At 34.4% G+C, this 22,078-nt stretch overlaps 1 protein-coding gene across 1 annotated transcript in view; it reads right to left on the bottom strand.

Annotated features, from left to right (window-relative positions):
• Nucleotides 1-22,078, bottom strand: part of spartin — a 107,259-nt gene that overhangs the window by 37,446 nt on the left and 47,735 nt on the right. Inside the window, exons 4-5 of the mRNA XM_090384452.1 lie at nucleotides 19,625-19,819; nucleotides 7,080-7,241 (exon numbers count right to left, since the gene is read on the bottom strand). Coding sequence (XP_090240578.1) covers nucleotides 7,080-7,241; nucleotides 19,625-19,819 — 357 coding nt within the window. The remainder of the gene's footprint in view (nucleotides 1-7,079; nucleotides 7,242-19,624; nucleotides 19,820-22,078) is intronic.

Here is a 22,078-nt window from a genome sequence, read left to right as displayed (position 1 = left end):
ATTTAAATAAGTGTTTTTGAAATAAAATACATTAAAAATAAATGTAGATTCATTTTCATTTTCTAATTAAATAACAATTTTTAATAAAAAAGATATTCTCTGTATTCTATATTCTCGAAATTTCTCTATAACGAATTTTTTCGCTGGATTTATCGAATTCGTTATAGGGAAGTTCGACTGTATTTGTAAATAGTTATCCCAAGGGCACATACAGGGCTGTCATGCCTTAGAAAAGCGTTGCCAAGGATATCACATTTAATTTTAATTTAGTAACTATCACCCCATCTTTTCCCATTTTATTTTAATAAACACAATGTCAATTATTACCATTTATTTCTATCATTTTAGCATGGTTAGATATCATATTGTATCTGCTTCCCACAATAATACAACAAGTCCTAAATTACAATCAACACCAGCCCACGCTCAGGAATGCAAGGAATGTGACATTGCCTACAGCAAGGTTAACTATCATGCCACGGTCAAAACCTGATAAGACTGTGCAATAAACTGTACCACACATACACATAAAATCTAAACTTTGGCAGGAAATTGAATATTTTCAGACCACCACAGGACATGGAGGTGATATACTATGATATTTCAATCTGTTACATACTCGTAGGGCTTTGATTCTCCTATCACAGTTTGCTGTAATATATGTAAACCACCCTGTTTATTTAAAATTAATAACTTATTATTATAATAATAAGTACACTTATTCAATAAGATTACACTTATAATTCCAAATTATCCACCAAGTAATTAACCCAGCAAAACTGGTATAGAGATTACAGAAACGGGTATGTATAATACTTTCCTCTAGTATGGCTAGAGGTCTGCTCAAAGCCCCTGAGGAACAGTAGCAGAGATGTGGCTATGAGGAAGAATGTTAATTTTCATTAATTTTCACTAACTTTTGCCAATTCCTCTAACTTTCTTTAAAATTTCATTAATTTTGTTGTTTTTATATGTATCTTATATTTTACATGTAAGGCTATCCACACAAGGGCTAGGTTTAAATATAACTAGTGGGTTGGTTAGGGTCACTACAAACCTGATGCTCCCAAATAGTACAACAATTTGAAAACAGAAATGTATAAATAAGTTAAGTATATATATATATATATATTTATAATTATTGATAAAAAAGAAAGAAAGTTAAAACGACAATAACTGTAAACTAATATGTAAATAATATTTATGAGTCAATGCAATTGCAAGCAATCATGCAATACACCCATAATGTCTATAATATTAAGGGTAATATAAAGAACCATTAGAATAAGCAAATCAATCCAATAATAATACCATCAGGGACCTAAGAAAATGCAAAAAAAAAAAAAAAAAAAAAATATCGCTTTTTACCGACAATCTAGATGACTTCAACTGGGGCCAACCACCCAGAATGAAGGCAAAAAACGACAAGAGGTTCTCTGTTTCTGTGATGATCAATATATGCTAAGTAATTTAAATCTAAACCAAATATAAACCAGTATAGGCCAAATGTAAATCGAATATAAATAAATCGAAAGATGATAATAAAAGTTAAGAAAATTTAGAAATATTAGAATCAAAAGGTAAGAAATATAAGTAAAATATAAAAGTAAGCATATATTAATCATCGTTGACCCGACAGAGAACGTAATTTAATGATTAAAATAAGATTAAATATATAATACATACTACATATTGACCGTATCTAGGACATAATGTAATAGTCGTCAAAATAATACGTGGTGCCCCCTATGTGATGGATATGGTAAAAATAAATAATTAAATTAACGCATAGAGAAACATGCAGATAGTAAGAAGAAAAACTAAAGGAGTAGGAATAATAGAACCTGAACTCCACAAAGGCGAAAAATAGTAGTATAGATAAGAAATAGTTTCTCCTACGTCCTCAGATTACCCTAATAATTTCGGAGAAATAAAAATAAAGAGTGTAGGACAGTTTAAAGACATTACAAGATATAAGTTGTGGCTCGGGTATGCATGGGATCACATCGGGTTTGCGATCCCGGGCATACCCGAGCCACTCTTTATTTTTATTTCTCCGAAATTATTAGGGTAATCCGAGGACGTAGGAGAAACTATTTCTTATCTATACTACTATTTTTCGCCTTTGTGGAGTTCAGGTTCTATTATTCCTACTCCTTTAGTTTTTCTTCTTACTATCTGCATGTTTCTCTATGCGTTAATTTAATTATTTATTTTTACCATATCCATCACATAGGGGGCACCACATTATTTTGACGACTATTACATTATGTCCTAGATACGGTCAATATGTAGTATGTATTAAAATAAGATTAAATATATAATATTTAATCTTATTTTAATCATTAAATTACGTTCTCTATCGGGTCAACGATGATTAATATATGCTTACTTTTATATTTTACTTATATTTCTTACCTTTTGATTCTAATATTTCTAAATTTTCTTAACTTTTATTATCATCTTTCGATTTATTTATATTCGATTTACATTCGGCCTATACTGGTTTATATTTGGTTTAGATTTAAATTACTTAGCATATATTGATCATCACAGAAACAGAGAACCTCTTGTCGTTTTTTGCCTTCATTCTGGGTGGTTGGCCCCAGTTGAAGTCATCTAGATTGTCGGTAAAAAGCGATAATAATTTTTTTTTTTTTTTGTGTTTTCTTAGGTCCCTGATGGTATTATTATTGGATTGATTTGCTTATTATAATGGTTCTTTATATTACCCTTAATATTATATATATATATATATCTTTCATTATATTTTTATTATTATTTTTTTTTGTGGCTGGTTCAGCAAACGCCTATGACTTCCTTGCACTATGTGGTTAAGATTTCAAAATATAAGAGCGATGAAGCCCAACTCTTCCTACTTTAAATAATATTGTTAAAATATAAGGTAGCTTATCATACCTTTTTTGTTGGAAATTTCTTCCCTCGACACTCACATCAAATAGATCTGGTTAATACATAATGTAAAAGATCTAAGTTTGTAACGTAATATCCATATTAACAGATTGTTAATTTATACGGTTTTTTATATAAAACTAATCTTGTATTCCATTCCCAATGTCTGCTTACTGCTACCAAGCAAGAGCAATGCACATCAATCTACCACAAACTAAACCCATCAGCAATGAAAGACTAGAAACAGAAGACAATTGTCAAATTATATTAAAAACTATTAAAATATTTGAGTATATGGTTAATACTAAAAAAAAAAAAAAAAAAAAAAAAGGTTGTTAATTTGCATAAAAACAACAAAGAAGAAAGCTAATCAGATAGGACCCTTGTGTACTGGGTGTGGGAAGTCTTAGGTAGATTAGATAACCTAGCTGATGTTGCGGATGAATTGAATAGGTACTTTGCATCAGCCTTTATGACAAAAGACCATTCGTGCTGAGAATGGCTGTAAGAGTGAGGCTGAGACATATGAAATTAGTGATGTCATAATTACAGAGATTGTTTATTAGAAAAGTTCTGAGCATAAAGGGAAGTAAGGCCCCAGGGAGTTGGTGGCATATACCCTGTAGTTTTGAGGGGAGTGCAAGGGAGTTGTTTGTTGTTGTTTGTTATTTGGTTTTTAGGAGCATTAGCAACTAAGGCCATATTGCTCCGGGATATGCGGTGGTCATTCCCTGACCTTTCCGCATCCTCCATATTTGGTGGTGACAGGCTCGAACCCCGGTCTAATCAAGAGGCATATGCTACGCACTGGTGTCCTTCCCACCTGGCTACGGAGGCGCCTGCAAGGGAGTGTATTGAACCGCTGAAGTTAATTATGAGGGCATCTTCGGACTCGGGGAAGATTCCTCTGGATTGCAGAAGTGCTAATGTATCACCAATACATAAAAGTGGTTCTAAGAGTCTGTAGTTGGTAACCACAGACTGGTTAGTCTGACTTCAGGGAAATGAAAAATCTTAGAGGCAACGATAAAGAGTGCAATCCAGATTTAGATAGATATGGCATTCTGAAAGACAACATGGCTTTGTTAAGGGAAAATCATGTTTAACTAACTTAGTAGGCTATTTTGACAGTTACGCATGAGCTGGATTTAGGGAACAATTTTGACAGTTTATTTGGATTTTATCAAAGCATTTACTCTGTCCCTCATGAGAGGTTACTGTATAAGCTCAAACAGGTTGGAATTACTGGTAAGATTCTAAGATGGATTGCAGGGTATCTGCAGTGCAGAAAGCAGAGGGCTGTGATAAATATATATTCTTCAGATTGGTGTAATGTCAAGAGTGGGATCCCTCAAGGATCAGTTCTTGGACCACTGTTGTTTCTCATTTTCATTAATGACATCAACAAAGGGATAGAAGGCATTATGTCAAAATTTGCAGATGATGTAAAGATTGGCAGAGTTATTAATGATCAGTGCAAAACAGCACTCTTTCACGATAACTTGAATAGACTTCAAAGATGGTCAGAGAAGTAGCAGCTATGTTTTAATGCTGCTAAATGCAAGGTCTTACACTTGGGGAAAGCAAACCCACAAATAAATTATACATTTGGTGGGGTTGAATTAAAAACAGTTGAGGAGGAAAGGGATCTGGGAGACGCAATATGGGCAGATATGAAGTTTTCTGAACAGCGTAAACAAGCAGCCAGGAAAGCCTATAGTATATATATCAATGATTTATTGAATGTTATCCTATAAAGATAGGAAGGTCATAATCTCACTGTATAAGGCAATTATAAGACCACATTTGGATTCAAGTATGGAGACCATCTGAAAAAAGACAGAGCTTCTTGAAACAGTCTAAAGACAGGCAACTCGAATGGTGAGATTAGCATGGTATGAGGAACGACTCTTATCATGTGGGCTACAGAGCTGGGCAACCAGGCACCTCAGAGGTGACCTGATTGAGGTTTATAAGGCTCTGAGAGGGATTAGTAAAATGAAGGAAGGTAGAATTCTCACTGAGATAAAGAATTACAGAACTACAGATCATAAATTCAAATTACAGGGGTTGAGGCTAAGATTAGATTGTAGAATGTTTTCTTTTAGCTGGCAAGTCACTGATTGTTGGAACAAGTTGTCCTCACAGGTAGTTGAGGTTGACAGTTTCAATAATTTCAGAGGTCAACTGGATAGTTAGCTGCGTGAGAAGGGAAGCATATAATTTGTTTTCTTATCTACTTTTTTTTGCCAATGCAGCAAAAGCCTATGGCTTACTTGCACTATATAGCAAATACTATTACTATCTACATCCTGCCAGATCATTTTTTAGTCTTCCAAAACATGAAATCATATATGATGATGTAAGCTAATTCATGACTGATATCCAGCTCCCTGGCTGATGTGCCATGATGATTCTGCCTGACAAAACACGAAGACAATATTTCTTCAGTGACAACTGTCTGAACTTGTCCTCAGCAAGGGTTATCTTCCAGAATTTTTCTGCTTTCACAACAATGATTTGCCCATTCATATTTCATGGGCATAACATAGTTATTGAATACACTCTTTCCATATGCCAGTGAATTTTCAATGGAGAGAGATTTTCTGTAAGAAACTAATGTTGCATTGCACTATCCATGATTGGTTTTACAAATGTTAACCAGAAAGATTACTATGTGAGAACATCAAAACACCTTTTGGAGAGATTAGACAAAATCCTGAGAACCTGCTTTTCTTGTTCACAACTATGAACATGATTGCAAGTTCAAGTACCAAAGCATGATCTGGAAGCATACATATCTGTAAACCAAAGAACTTCGTGTTCTTGGATCAGCAGTCAAGAGGATGACCTCCATTTTTTGGATGCTCAGAGAGTAGTGCTTGTTGATTACCTTGGGCATGCATCCAACAATCACAGACCAGTATTATGCATAATTAATATTATGCAATAATTAATATTATGAAACTGTGCAATACCAACAAGGAGCAAGGGAGGTTGTACTGTGGGGTCCTTTTCCATCAGTAGTATGCACCGTCACAAATTCTATATCATTCCTCATATTCCAAGACTTGTCCCCTAGTGCCTTTTCCTACCAACACTTAAGGATCACATTTCTGGACAAAGATTTCACTTGGCAAACAGGTGATGTATGTTCTGGGAGAAACAGACTGCAGAGAAGGGCAGTGACTTTTTTTTTTTTTTTTTTTTTTTTTTGATGTGATATAAAGGATATTAGGAAAAAGATATTATGGTAACTTTATGAAATAAGGAAATAAACTTTTTAAAAAAAATTATTTTTTCATAGTCATTCTACAAATTTTTTGAAACACCCTCATATCAAATATCATTTCTTCTATACCCACCCAAAAGGTCAGGGGTTTTATCTTTTGGTCCAAATGATATTTTCCTTTTAAACAGCTATCAACTTTGTTTGTTTATTTGTTATTTGGTTTTTAGGAGCATTAGCAACTAAGTCCATATTTCTCTGCATCAACTTTGTAAAAATCTCAAATCCACTATTACAAATTAATGTTCCCATATTTGGGGTGGCAGCCCAGAAATTCTAAAAATCAGAGAATCCATCCAAAAGAGAGCAACCAGATTAATCAAAGCTCAGTTTCTGCTGCATGTCTTTGCTATAAATATTTCTATAGGCACTGTTCTTTCTAAATTTGTATTTGTAAATTCTGACTTTCTTCTCAATTGACCTAACACAGCTATCAACCATTTGATGTTCTCTAGTGATTCTAAACCAAACTCACCATTGTTCTTTCTGAATTAGTATTTGTAATTCAGACTTTCTTCTCAATTGTCCTAACACAGCTATCAATCATTCAATGTTCATTTGTGATTCTAAACCAAACTAACTTTCCTTCCTTCCTTCCTCCCTCTACTTCTGTTCTCTGAAACAATCTTCCTCAATTGAATCTTACAGAAATCTAAGTCCAGTGTCAATAGTTTCATCTGGTTTCTCAACCCATTCCTGTTACTGAAATAGTATATTTTCAACAACCTTTTGCATTTAAAATCACCATAAAAAAATTCAATAAGTTAAAATATACTTTTTGCTTTAGAAAAGATAGAGGTCACTGGCAGTGATACTATTCAAAATAAAATTTTCATAACAGAAAAATTTGTGCAAATAAAATAAAATTATTTATTACCTTGAATACCACCTGCAGCTACAGTCATTACACCATGAATCTTTGCTTGTGAATCTGCTTCATCTTCATTCATTGCTTTTGCCAACATTTTAGTCCCCTGTTCACATACATGTGGAGCCACACGCTTAGCTAGTTGAACAGTCATATCTCCCAACTTGTTTGCTAAAAGATGAATTATAACTTTGTTAGAAGAGTCAAGTTACAATTACTGCACAAGAAATTTAGTTGCCATTCATGAAATATAACTTTCAAACTGAATTAGCATTAATAATCATGAGTTCTGCAACTCAATTCACACATTTTGTTAAAATACTATAAAAGAAAATTAATTAAACTTAATAAAAAAATAACCTATATAATAATTTGCTTATATCTCTCCTGAACACTCTGAATTTGAATAACTCAAAGACTCAAGATGCTTTTGGGCTGTTTCCTTTTGCAATAGCTTTTATTTAGCAGTAAAATTGAGAAGGGGGGGACCCAATTTTCAGTAAAATTTTCCAACTGATTTTCAATATTTCTGTTTTTTTTACAGTTCTGTTAGAATTTTGGTGAAATATTCACCATGGGTACACTGAATAATGTAATTTTGTCTGCGCAATAATTGTAAATTTTTTTGAAGGATGATAGTCATATATATAAAAAATGATGAAACTGCATTTTTAGTCATTTTTTAAAATATATTTTTTTATTTGAATCAAGTCAAAATGACACCTTAGATGGCAGTAAAGGGAGCCAAGGGAGAGGTTTTTGTAATTACCTCAATATTAATCTTTACTACTTCTCAGTTTTGGCAAAATATTTGCCACAGGTAAACCAGTTAAATATAAATTGCTATTAAATAATTTAAAAGCCCACCTCTTAACTCTCCTCTGAAACAACTTGCCATTATGTATATTTACTGAAATTACAATCCACAGAAAGAAATTCAAATTATATCAACAGAGAGATCTTTCAATTTTTTAAAATTGTTAAAACCTGAAAAATTTAAAGGAATATCACCATAATAAAAAATATGATACTTTTAATTAACTTTACATCTTAAGTAGCAGGTAAAGAAGTAAAGCTCAAATGATGTGTAAAACATTTATTAACATAAAATGTTGCATACCTTGTTACTTGGCTTAGTTATCATGCTACACACACTTCCGAACAGATAACTAGAAATTTTCTTTAAAGAAAATTTAAATCAATATTATTTTGCACTGATAAAGCAGGAAAATTCAATTAGTAATATTTTGAACTTTTTTTGAACCATAATTCATCCATTTTGCCAACAGTTGTTGGCAAAATGGATGAATTATGGTTCAACATTCTGATTTTTTAATGTTTTTATATATAAAAATATAAAAACATTATAAACACACATAAAAACACCCATTCCAACTTATAAGCATCTCGTTTTGACTCTTGTATTGATGGCCTTGGTAACTTCTGTTTCATTTCTACTCTTTCTTCTGCCACTTTTTTTTTTTTACTCATATCTAGGCCATTCCTAATAATGGGTGATAAATCCCTCCTTTGCAATTATTGTTCCATTACACTTACTTCAACTCTTTCCAGAGTAATGGATAATTCCATCAACCAATATTCTTACACCATCTTGAAACTTTCCATCTGATTAACAATTACCAATATGGATTTTGTTAAAGTCAATTCACCAGTTAACTTATGTTATTCAGTTTGGACAAATTTTGAAATTCTTCCTCTGAAATTCTACAAAAAAGTCAAACTTTTCCACAGAATTTTTGTAAAAATTAAGGCAGACCATAATTCTGAGAGAAAAAAAAAAAAAAGTTTCACTCAAAATTATGGTCTGCCTGCACTCTTTGCAAACAAGTAGCCAGTTTCATCTCTGTTCCTTCACTAAGTACAATGGTAGATTGCCCATCTAACTTCTCAACTAACTTGATTCCCCCCAAAGTTCTGCCTTTTGCCTCTTTTCCTCCTATATATACTATCTTGCCCAGTGACTGGAAATACTAACTACAGTTTTTCTGATGACAGTACACTACATTCTGCTTCACAGTTTGATACACGTTGCCCTGCACAAGAAGCTACAACGTTTTGAATTTATGACCATTTCCTTAAATGCTAATCACCAAATATTTCTCTAGTGGGGTAGAGAAAGCTTAATTAACTTCAATTCTATGGTATTTCTCACAAAATAGGTCTCTGTACCCATGCTAAACTTCAAGATCACATTTTGTAACTTCTAACTTTTATCGGAATAAGCATATCAAAAATATTTTTTCCTCTGTTTTAAAAACAGAAAATCCCCAGCACATGAGTACAGTCAAAAAAAAAAAAAAAAAAAAAAGATTAGTAGAGTTGTAAAATTTTACCTTGGTTGTGTGGAATGAAATTTTTTTTTTCTTTTTTGTGCATAAGTAAATCTCTATTTACAGAAAAAATTAACCATGGAAGCTTCTTCAAAAGAAAACATTATACACAGCTATATACTAAAATAATGCATACCAAAAAAATACCATTTTTAAGAGGTTCAAGTTTTCAATTTTTATGTGAAGATATGTAATAAAATCTGGCTATGTGATACCTCCAAACATTACAAAAACATTTGTTTCCACTGCGCATTCATAGACCCAGTGACTTTTGTTGTTACACTCACCTGTCCATCAGTTTTTTTAGCTCAGAGTTTGTTTTTGCTTCTCCTGATACTTTAGTAGCAAAGGAAGTTTTCTTTTCAGTGAACTGGGTTGAGCAATTTTCAGCCAAAAGACAAAAAAAAAAAAAAAACTTGAATGAAGAAAATAATTTATCTAAATTTCTTCAAATGTGTTCAAAAGAAGAAAAAAGTGATCACACAAATAAATTTTTTTTTTTTTTTTTGCTTTTCAGTGATGATTTAAAAACATTCTGGAAAAAAAAAAAAAATGATTAGAATCAATTTTACAGAAAAAAGGAAAGGAAGGAATAAAAAAAAGTTTCTGCAACAAATTCTGTTATTTTTTTGTTTCTTTAGCTGCTTTTTGCTTTCCCTTTATTTCATTTTATTATTATTTTTTTTTAATGCTGGGTCTGTTGATTAAAATTGGTCACTGTGACAATGCAATCATATTGGCCACAGGAAAGAACTGACTTTGGATGAAACCACTTCTGGGTGGAATATAAGACTCATGTATCACTTAATTATTTTTCAAATAGTCCAAAGGGCTAACCTGCATGGAGGAAAAAACTTAAAAGCCAAATTTTTCTTTATATCATTGATGAAAATTTGACTGTCAGTATTAAATATGGCAAATGATACACAAAAGAAAGCAAAAAAAAAAAAAAAACACTTCATCCCCTCTAATAATTTGTTTAGTTCTTCCTTAAATTTATTCAAAATATTTACTTCCACAATTCCATATGGAAGTTTGTTTCAACGATCAACTACCTGCTGGCTGAAAGCAAATTTCTACACTCTATCCTGCAAACATCCTTCCTCAATTTAAATTTATGCCACCTTACTGTCTGAGCAAGAGAAAATCGGCATTTAGCTTACTTGATCCATTCAAAATCATATCTCCTTGCAGGTAACTAGTTTCCAGATGCTGAAATTTGCAGACTGAAGCCTTTCTGGTATAAGCACCTTTTTGTTCCTCTCTCACTAGTTTCTCACTGCTCTTCTCTACACCCATTTCACAACAGATCCACATCCTTCCCAAAATGAGGCTTCCACAGCTGTATGCAGTACACAAGGTGGCCTAACCATTGCCTTATAATTGGAATAATCACCTCCTTATCCTTGCTGGAAATATTCTTGTATATTTTTTTACAAAACTCTATGAACAAAACCCTTTTACAAACCCTATGAGCTGTCCTGGCAGCCTGTTTGCACTGCTTAGAGAACTTCATATCTGACTGCACAATTACCCCCAGATGTTATTTCATTCTCCACTACCCTTAGTGTGGTACCACACAGCTTGGATATTTAATAAGATTAAAATGAAAAAGAACATGGTGGTAATTGGGCAGTCAGATAAGTTCGCTGAGCAGTACAGACAGGCTTCCAGAACAGACAACAGAGTTTTGCAAGGGATATATAGAATTCTGTTTGCAGGGATAAGGCAATGGTTAGGCCACATCATGTGTACTACATACAGGTCTACAAGCCTCATTTTAGAAAGGATGTGGATCTGTTGGATTTGGTGCAGAGAAGAGCAACAAGGTTAGCAATGGGAATAAAAGGGTGCTCTTACCTGGAAAGAGCTTCATTTCTACAAATTGCAGCATCTGAAGACTAAGCACATGCAAAGCGATCTGACTGTGATATGTAAAGCTGTGAACAGATTGAGTACATGTTGAAGGCATTCTTCTCTTTGCTCAGACTACATACTAGGGGACATAAATTCAAATTGAGAAAGGATGGTTGCAGGATAGAGATGTGCAGAAGTTTGCTTTAGCCACTGGGTAGTTGACTGTTGGAACAAACTTTTTTCTGAAGTAGGTAGTTGAATATATTCAAAGAGGAACTAGATAAACTATTAGGAGGGGATATGGGAAAACTTTTTTTTTTTTTTTTTTTTTTTTAGCTGGTGCTGTATAAGTTTGCTTTCTTGTATCATTTGCCACATTTATACTACAAGAAGTAGTTCCTGATTCACTAACCATTAGACTAAAATGATAGTAATAGTGGCATGCAATGCAAGAAAGCAAGCATATGTAGCATCAGCCTAAAAAAAAAATTCACACAACCATTCCCTCTAAAAGTTTGTCCAGTTCCACATTGAATTTATTCAACTTCCACAACAACACATAGAAGTTTGTTTCAGCAATTAACCGTCCCCCTGGCTAAAGGCAAATTTCTGCACATCTATTCTACAGCTGTCATTCCTCAATTTGAATCTATGTCCCCTTAGGTTCGTAATCTGAGCAAGCAGAAGAATCCCATCAGAATTCAGCGTGCTCAACCCATTCAAGGCCTTATACACCTCAATCAGATCACCTCACAGGTGCCTGGTCTCCTGCCACTGCAATTTGCAGAACTTAAGCCTCTCTTGGTAAGAGGACCCCTTCCTTCCACTCACCAATCTTGTACATGGTGAAGCAAATCTACATCCTTCCTAAAATGAAGCCTCCAGACCTGTACACAGTACTCAAGGCATGGCCTGACCATTGCCTTATACAAAGGGATAATCACCTCCTTTTCCCTGCTAGCAAAATTCCAGTATATAATTGACAAAAACTCTATGACCTGTTTTGGCACCTGTCTGCACTGCTCAGAAAACTTCATATCTGATTGCACAATTACTCCCATGTCTTTTTCATTTTCTACCACCCTAAGTGTAGTACAACACAGTTGGTACGTTCCTCTGGGGTTGCTTCTACCCATATACAGTACTTTGCATTTGTCAATGTTAAACTTCAGTTGTCATCTCTCAGCCCATCTGCTCAAATTTTCTAGATCCTGTTCCAGTAGCACACTGCCATTACTGTCATTAACAACCCTGCCAATCTTTGTATCATCTGCAAACTTCTACACTAAGCCTGATATATACCTTCATTAATATCAAATGATAATTGTTGTTGTTTGGTTTTTAGGAGCATTAGCAATTAAGGCCATATTACTCCGGGGATATGCGGTGGTCATTCCCTGACCTTCGCACATCTTCCGTATTTGGTGGTCACGGGCTCGAACCCCGGTCTAATCAAGAAGCATGTGCTACGCACTGCTGCTCCTGCCCAACTGGCTACGGAGGCGCCTATCAATGATAAATATACAAAACAACAGTGGGCCCAACACCAAACCCTGCGGGACTCCACTAATCTCCAATCCATGGGGACTTCCCCTGAGTCCAAGGATGCTTTCATAATTATGGCTAAGAGTTTGCTTAGTTCCTTTGCCGCCTCCTTTAATGTAACTGGATAGATCCCATCCATCCCAGGAGCCTTTCTTATGTTTAACATTCACAATTTCTCCTCCACTTTGCTCTCAGTTATTACAAAATCATTAAGCACCCTGTTACAGTTTGATAGACTTCTGGCATTTTCCTCCCTTAATACTCATTCAGTTTGTTAGGTATCTGAGCAGGATCATCAACAGTCGAACCATCGATATCAAGTGGACCAATCTGATTCATCCCCTTCCTTTTAGAGGTTATATAAGTAAACAGGTCCTCGCTGTTTTTCTTAGCATCCTTTGCCAAAGATTTCTCGTAATCTGCTTTCGCTTGCCTAATCTCCTTTGTGACTTGATTATAGACTAGCTTATATCTGCCATAGGCTTCTGTGTTGCCTGATAATTTATATGCATCCCATACATTTTTCTTCTCTGCCACGAGTCTCATTAGTTCATTTGACAACCATTTAAGCCTAAACCTTGAACAATATTTCTTAATAGGTATGAAACCCTAGTAGCTTCCACGATTAATTCCTTGAATGCTTCCCACTTAGAATTTGCTGTTGGTAACATCATCATCAGTCGGTTCCACTGTACAGAATTTAAAAACTGTCTGAGACCACTGTAGTCACAGTTATGGAAGTAAAAACCCTTCCCTTTACCCCTGATGGTAATTATATCCTTAAGTAAATCGCACATCAGTACACTGCGATCACTGCCACCTAGTGGTTCCTTTATCTGCAAATTCTTAATACAAGAATAATCACTGCTGATAACCAGATCAAGAATATTACCCTCTCTGGTTGCCTCTCGAACATGCTACTGCAGAAAACAATCATCCAATAAATCCATAAAAGTCTTGCTAGTGTGCGAGTGACCAATCCACAGGTTCCAGTCAATATCTGGGAAATTAAAATCTCCTATTATAGTACATTCTGATTTACTAGCCCACTATTTCTCTGTACAGTTGTTCATTGTACTCATTAGACCTATAACCCTTACTCTTATTTTTGCTTTCCCAGTGCTTATGTCACACTAAACTGACTCAACGCTGCACTGTCCATCTATGTCAACTGCATGCCCTTACTCTTATTTTTGCTTTCCCAGTGCTTATGTCACACTAAACTGACTCAACGCTGCACTGTCCATCTATGTCAACCGGATGCACTTCCTTACTTTTTATATTTATCTTAATTAACAGCATAACCCCTCCTCCCTTCCTATCCTTTCTGTACACATTGTCAATTCTGCATTCCTAATATCTGTGTGACACCATATCTCTGATATCCAAACAATATCCACCTTTGATGTCTTGACCAGCTTTCAAATTCATCAAATTTATTTACTATGCTTCTAGCATTGGTGTACATGCACCCATTCTTAGTTACCCTAACACGGTCCATATATTTATTTGTTTCATGATGACTACCATCATTCCCTGAAAATTCCAGCATCCCTTGCTCCAGGCCACTGCTCATTCTAATAGAAATAGTTCAAGAATCACCTTCACCTCTGCCTGAGGCTACTTTTAACCTTTTAGTCCGTGAATCCCCCCTAAGCTAGCAGTTTTCCAACCCATCTAATGCTGCCTTGATAGCATCAGCAAACACTCTTGCACCCTTTCTATTTAAGTGTATCCCATCCCTGTAGAAGCAGTCTTTCCTGTTAACAAGCACAACCACACTGAAAAAAATTCTATTCCATAAGCCTTGCACAATTCCTCCAAGGCCGAATTGATTGACAAGGTTCTCATCATATATTCCCTCCTATCATGTCTGGGAAGAATTGCAGACACTTTAAAATTTAACCCTAACTCGTGCCTTCAAGTGCCATACTTTAAAAAAAGTATGTACCCTGTATGCACGAAAGATGCTTTATTTTATATGAAACATCCCTGGCTTGGATGAGGTTAAAGGGTTTTAGGAATGAAAAGAATCCAAACACATTTAATTTGCATGAATGGTATACGAAGAGATGAGAGAAACCGAAGTTATGAACGATGCAACGTTTTATGCTCACGCCTGCTACTTACTCTACCAAATCAACATTAGCATCATCATCATTAGAACATCATTTACGTCTGCATTTTCATTACCAATCAGTTTTACTTCAGTCCAAAAAATTTAGTAGGTGCCACCAAAGGTGTTTTCACGTCAAAAATTCTTTCATTATGCTAAATACAAATCTTTGACCAAAATCCTGTCAAAATATGGAGCAACTATGTATGCAGCATATGTTCTTCTAAAAGGTTTGCCTCTTTCCTTCATCAATTTTTCCAATATATATGCCAGTGAATAAACAAAATTTCACTATTTGTAACAAGTGAATATACAATATTCCAATATACGAGGGGTGGGTTCAAAAATTATTTGTATTCACCCAGTAGTTGTGACAGAAGGTTTAAACAAACACACCATGTATTACACTTTTTTTCAATGTAGTCAGCAGAAAAAATTTAAGTTTTTTTTTTTTTTTCTGAGGGTGCAAGGTCAGGGGAGTAAACAGAATGCAGTAATATTTCAAATCCATATTCGTGGGCACACTTCACTGCAGCATGCGAGGAATGCACGGGCATTATCGTGGAACAGGCACATACACCCTTGACAGCTTTCCCCGTCTTTTTTCTCTTATAGCAAGATGTAGCTTTGTGAGGAGGTTGGAATAATACTTTGCCATTGCAGTGCGGCCCTTTTGAAGGTAATCTGTTAGTATTACACCATGATGATCCCAAAAAACTGACAGCTTTACCTTACCAGCACTTGGTTAGACGTTTGCCTTTTTTGGGGGGGGAGTGATTCTACATGCTTCCATTGTTTTGACATTTGTTTTAATTTCAGGATAATTGTGATGGATACAGTAAAAGAATTTCTCTTGCTTTTCCTGACATATTGACAAAGTTTCATGTGCACATTGCTCATATGGAACTGCTGATGGATGATGTTATCCACAGACCCTACACTAATTTGGAGCTCTCAGCCTTATCTTTCTTTGGCACTGACATGGCAATCTTCAGGATTAATGCCTCAATTTTTGCAACACTTTTCTGTTACAGCAGTTGTTGGGCATACTGGGATTTCTTCATCATGCATGCACTGAGGTTGTTACAAATTTGAATTGTTTATAGCATTGTGCAACAACACTAACCTGGGCAGTCATCTCCATAAACAGTAACCATTTCTTTGTGGATTGTTTTGGGTGTTTCCCTTGCAGAAAGAGTAACTGAATCACTGATCTGTATTCTACTTTATCCATTGTGACACTTCACTTCATTTAGCACTGCAAAGGAAAAAAAATGAATTGTCAGATCGAAACCAAAATTTGTGTGTTGCTATACACAGTTCATGGTATCAAACAAATTTTATCTATATATTATATGTATAAAAATATTATCTATGTATCACTATTTCTGGGTAAATACAAATCTTTATTGAACCCCCCCTCAAATGTTCCATGTGAATAAACAAAATTTCAATATATGTGCCAAGTGAATAAACAAACCTTACCACGTCTAGAGAATTGATGTTGTTCATTTCCACTTTCTTTCTAACATACTGGTTTTCTGGTCAAAGTTCATGTAAAACTTAGTATTATGCAGTAACATGCAAAATTATCATGTTCACTGCTGCTAAGTTTGCAAGGGTCCTTTCTATGTGCCTTTTAGTGTAACTTATATTTTTTTCTAGATTTTGATTCAGTATCATTCTTCAACTGGATCATTTCTCTGGAGTGCTGGAACAAGTTGTTTTTTTTCATGTGCCTTTCATTTTACAGTGCTCATTTATTGTCCACGATTGAATGGACGCATATCTGCATTAAGGGACAACACTTGCAGTTCATTTTGACACAAGTTTGCTTTCCAGCAGTGAATGTGTTAATTAGTAGACTGTAGACAATTTAAGTAACTACACACTGTTAATATTTCATGCACTGAATATTACAAAAATGCATTATAGCAAGACAAGGCAGCATCAAATGTTAATTTTTCAAGCAAATTATGATCTCCCCCCCCCCCTGCAATTTCTCTCAAAGCAAAATAATTGCTAAAATGAATAGCTTCAATATATATTGCTTTCTTAATATTCTTGCTCAAAACTCAGCATAAGAAGAGTCAAATATTTTTAAAAATGCATTCTGAGTTTAACAAAAAAACTTCACTACCTTGAAACAACTGATAAACAATTTTTTTCTCTTTTAATGCAGTAATCCCTTAAAATCCATTCTAACAATACTATAGAAAACCAAAGTTTGTTTCTGTATGCAACATTTAGCTATAACAATCTTTCTTTACCATATTTATATATAGTGTTACAGACAATATATAGTGTTTTTTTTTTGTTTTTTTATAATATATGAAACATCCTTGGGGACACCTACAACTGAATAAATCTGATCGGTCACAAAAAATTTGTTGCTGAAGTGATGTCATCTGTGGCTTCCACCAGAGGTGCTTCCCACACTCCCACCACTAGTCTGTGCTGAGCACTCACTAATAGTGTGATTAGAGTATGTGATGCATTTTTTGTGACCAGTACATGAGTTCTTGAGTTCTAGCGAACCGATTTACAAAATTCAAATGCCATTTGTTTGAATTTCCTTGAACTGCATTAGAAAAAAAAAAAAACACCCGCATATGTATCTTGTATTTTATGTGAAAACATCCTTGGTTTGGAAGAGGTTAGCATAATGTGAAACATCCTTGCCTAATTACCCATTTGATTGCAGCCATTTGTTAAATAGATGACTGCAACAATACAAGTATTTGTCATATGACTGCAACAATACATTTTATTAACAAAAATACAATAATAAAAGCTCTTTTATTTCGTAATCAATACAGTAAACCCCCACTATTCGCGGTATCTGTATTTGCGGTCGCCGATTTAATATAAAATGAAACCTAAAAAAAATGTGAATTTTAAAGCGCCGTGAACATTTTCCGCCATAAAAAAACATGGGCGTGGCTAAAATTATCTTTCCCGGTAAAAAGCGCTCAGTAGGTGGGGGGAGAGGGGGGTGACAAAATCGCATGGATATTTCTTGCTAATCCTTCTTCAGTATGTGTTATGCGCTTGTCATGGAAGGTTTCGTCGTTTGCTTTTAATTTATATGCTTATAAATTGAATAAACTTATCAATTCATATTGATATGCTTAAAAGTGATAAATCTACCATTTTGCAGTGTAAAACAGACTTTTTCTAGTGTGTTAATAGAAGAAAGTGACTTTATTGTAGACAAATTCTTTCTAACCCGTACAAAAATATGGCTACGAATAACAAGGGAAATGTGAAAAGATCAAAGAAGGTGATGACATTAGCGAATAAAATTGAGTTATTAGATAAAATTTCTAATGGTGAAAGTGTCTCCTCAGTGGCAAAACATTATAAAATCAATGAGTCAACGGTATGATCAATCAAGAAATCAGAAGAAAAAATCCGCCGTAGTGTCCGCGAAAACACGCTAATTGCTTCAAAAATTTGCTCTGTAACTCGTGATGTTAAATTAGAAAAAAAATGGAAAAAGCTTTAAATCTGTGGATAGAAGACGGAACTCATAATAAAATTCCGTTAAGTTCACTCATCATTTGTGAAAAGGCAAAACTCCTTTATCAACACTTTAGCGAAACTGGTGATAACACTGGCGGGTTTAGCTAGCAAAGGCGCTGGTTTGAAAGATTTGTTTGAAATTTCTAACAAATATTACATTTAATATTAAATTGTTTCTTATTTTCATTTCGATGCCATATGCTTGCATTTCACAATGTACTGTCTATGTACATAGTCATATTATGAAGGCACATATAATACATACATAGACAAAATTTTAGACTAGTTTTTCTTACATATTTCATACTTTGGAACGGAACCCCTTTATTACTATGATAGCCATAACTCAGTATTCACGTTTTCGGTATTCGCAGCATTTCTCAGGAACATAACCCCCCCGAATAGCGGGGGTTTACTGTATATACAAATCAAAATACTTAAAAGAAATGTGAAGGAGGTTTCACATCTACCACACGTGCTCGGCACATGCATGTTTTTTTTTTGATCCCAGCTAAGCTTATTGTATCATCATTGCAGCCATTTTTAAACTAGTTTATATTTGCATAATGTGCTAAAACATAATTAAAACAATGCTTCAATTTTCACTAAAGGCTCAGAAGTTCTATTAGTGTTGCTAGTCAATTCCAAAGATACAAGGAGCGATCAAAAAGGATTGAGCCAAATTAAATTAAAAATATATAAGCAAAACAATGTTTCATTGAACCTCTGGTGGTTTTTAACATAACCACCAGTTAGTTCAATACAATTGGTTCCATTTCCCTCACCATTTTTTAAACAGTACAGAGAAGTCATTAATTAAGATGCAATTTAAAATGCTCTGAGTGGCATTTACAGTATTAGCTCAGATTCAATGGAAAGACACTGCAGTAATATTCTAACTGACTGCAGAGATGAAAAATATGTTACAGATGAATATCTGAAATGCACATAACTTTCAGCAATAATCATTGTTATTAGTTTCAGTCTTTACTGATTACACATTTTTTGAAATTTTTTGGAAGAAATATGTTGAAGAAAAATTTACTTATGAAAAAACATGCTCAAAAAAGAAAAGTGATCTTGATGCAAAATAATTTAATGTATGCAATACAAAAAATAAAAAAAGAAAAAGTGATTGAAAACCAAACAAATCTACTTACCTAAATATCGGCTGACTGTTAATGCCGTGCCTGTTGCAGTGCGGACCATTTTTACACCCTGTTGTACTCGAGGGTCAACTGGAACCGGATGTACATCTGGATTTATTGCACTCATTAATTTAGTAGCTCCAAAATGTATTATGTCACCAATAATCTGAGCCCCTTTTATTAAAGCATATGATAATTTTTCAGCTCCTGTTAATATGCGAGTAAAATTCTTCTTCAATCATTTAACAAAAATCAATTTGAAATTTTTTCTTTTAAATATCAAAAATGTATACTCAGTCCAGTTTGTTTACTTATGAAAATCAAGTTTAAAAAAATGAGCTTAATGTTTCCTTTATTACTGATATATAACAAACAACATCAACTTGAAAGAAAAACATCAATTCCTTAAAGCTATCCTAAGGCCAGCTTCATACATCCTAAGGGTTGTAGGTCAATATTCACATTCATTTCTCCAAAGTATTTCCCAAATCCTGTTGAGAGTTCCTTGAAACACTCCATGCTGACTGTGCATGTGTGGTGGGGAAGGGAATTTTTTTTTTTTTTTTAACAAAAGTTCCATTTAAAATTCAGTGTCATTTCATTCAGTGATCTTAGATGGAGCAAATGAGGATATATCCTCTTCATATTTGAACAAGCATTGTTGCATAATATTCTTTATTTATTTATTTATTTATAACAATTAAGTATGACAGCATTCAACATGTCAAGCCTTAAAAATAGGGATACTGCAAGTGCTGAAAATTCTAAAATTGTTGGCAAGCATGAACACAGTACACTACTTTCAGATGGCGAGGCTACGTGTCTAATTGTGAGGAGAAAGTTTCTGCTTGCTCCTCAAGTAATATAATCTCAAGATATATTACCAGTCCAAGCATGTAGCACCTCATGAAGGGAACACAGGTGCATCTAGGTCACATCCAGTTGTTGAGCTAAGACATGTCTAGCCATCTTTGTGATAATGTGCTTATAGACCCCAGAACATCATGTTCCATTCCATTGAATGTAACAAAATTGATGATATCACATATATTGTGCAATTGCCAATATTTATTTGAGGCATGGATAAAAACTTTGTTGTAATCAAAGAGTTTGCAAATCTTTATAGTTCATACAGCAAAATCTCAAAGATTTGTTTCAAGAAGTTTTAGTGTGACAGCCATGCATTGCTGGCTGTCACACTGGATTTGCTGATCCAGTATCCAGAAAAATGAAGCAGAAATGCAACTCACTCTCACTCTCTCTCTCTCTCTCATTGTTTAATTCAATAAGAGGTTCTTACTTTCAAAAAGTTGAAATTGAAATAAGTTATAAATGCTAGATTTGAACTGTGAATTATTTCACTCATCATTAGTTCAGAAAGGTTCCAGGCTGACAATGAAACAGAGTTCCTTGACATGTCACGACATGCAGTTTTGGTATAGTGCATCAGAATAATATGCGGGTTTTTTCCAGCTCTAGAATGAAATGAAATTAAAATGTTCTGGAGGAAAAGGGAAATCTTTTGATTTGCCAGCTCTGGTGTGGCTGATTGATTTGGCATTTCTGGCTAACATGACCTGCCATTGTGCCATTGTTAGCTAGAAATCTGAATCACTTGAAAATGTATTTTCAAGGCTATAGTTGTTTGATCATAGACTTGCATTCAGCCACAAAGGCTTTCAAAATGAAACTATTGCTTTGGGAGAAGCAGCTGGAAAAAAGTAAAATTCACCACTTTCTGTGTTTGAGAGAAATGCACAAAGACTACTCAGAGGAAAATTTCAATGTCCTTAAATTTCTTGGAATTATCCATGATCTACATGCTGACTCCCAATACTGATTTCAGCTTTTCTGAACTTGAAGACATTTAGCTAATCCACTTTCCACTCAACGTGAATGTAAGCAATGGATCCAGAAAAAATAAATGACAGTTCAAGTTGCCATAGGATCATCAATTGAAGAATAATTTCACTGACCTGCCCCTTGAGTTCTATGAACACCTGGATAAGGGTTTTCCACACTTGTTTTGTCACTTCCAAAAGAAGACTAGCTTGACTGTATTAACATACATTTGTGAACAAGCCTTTTCCATAATGAAACTGAATGAAGATCAGCTGAGATGCACAATGAGTGATTCTCATCTACAAGTCACGATAAGGGTGGCACCTTAAAGATTGGAATCAATTTTTTCCCAAAGTGATGCAATCAAGGAACCAACTCCACATTTATTACTGAAATCTTAATAAATCAGGCCTTTTGAGATGGCTGTGTGATGCATCTCTTTTTTCCATAAATTCAACTGCATGAATATTAAGCTTCATTGTCTACTAGACTGACCCTGACATTTATTCCAGGATCACTCTAGCAGTAAACAATCCTAGGTAAACTGATACTTATTCTATGTTCCAAATGAAATAAGTACACTGTCGGATGAAACTGAATCACTGAGGAAATGGAGAGATGCCC

The sequence above is a fragment of the Mastigoproctus giganteus genome, chromosome 11 (assembly GCF_048544385.1).
Source record: "Mastigoproctus giganteus isolate SK-2022 chromosome 11, ASM4854438v1, whole genome shotgun sequence".
Taxonomy (NCBI): Eukaryota; Metazoa; Arthropoda; class Arachnida; order Uropygi; family Thelyphonidae; genus Mastigoproctus; species Mastigoproctus giganteus.
The sequence above is the reverse complement of the archived record's forward strand: the minus strand, read 5'-3'. Positions and strand labels throughout refer to the sequence as shown.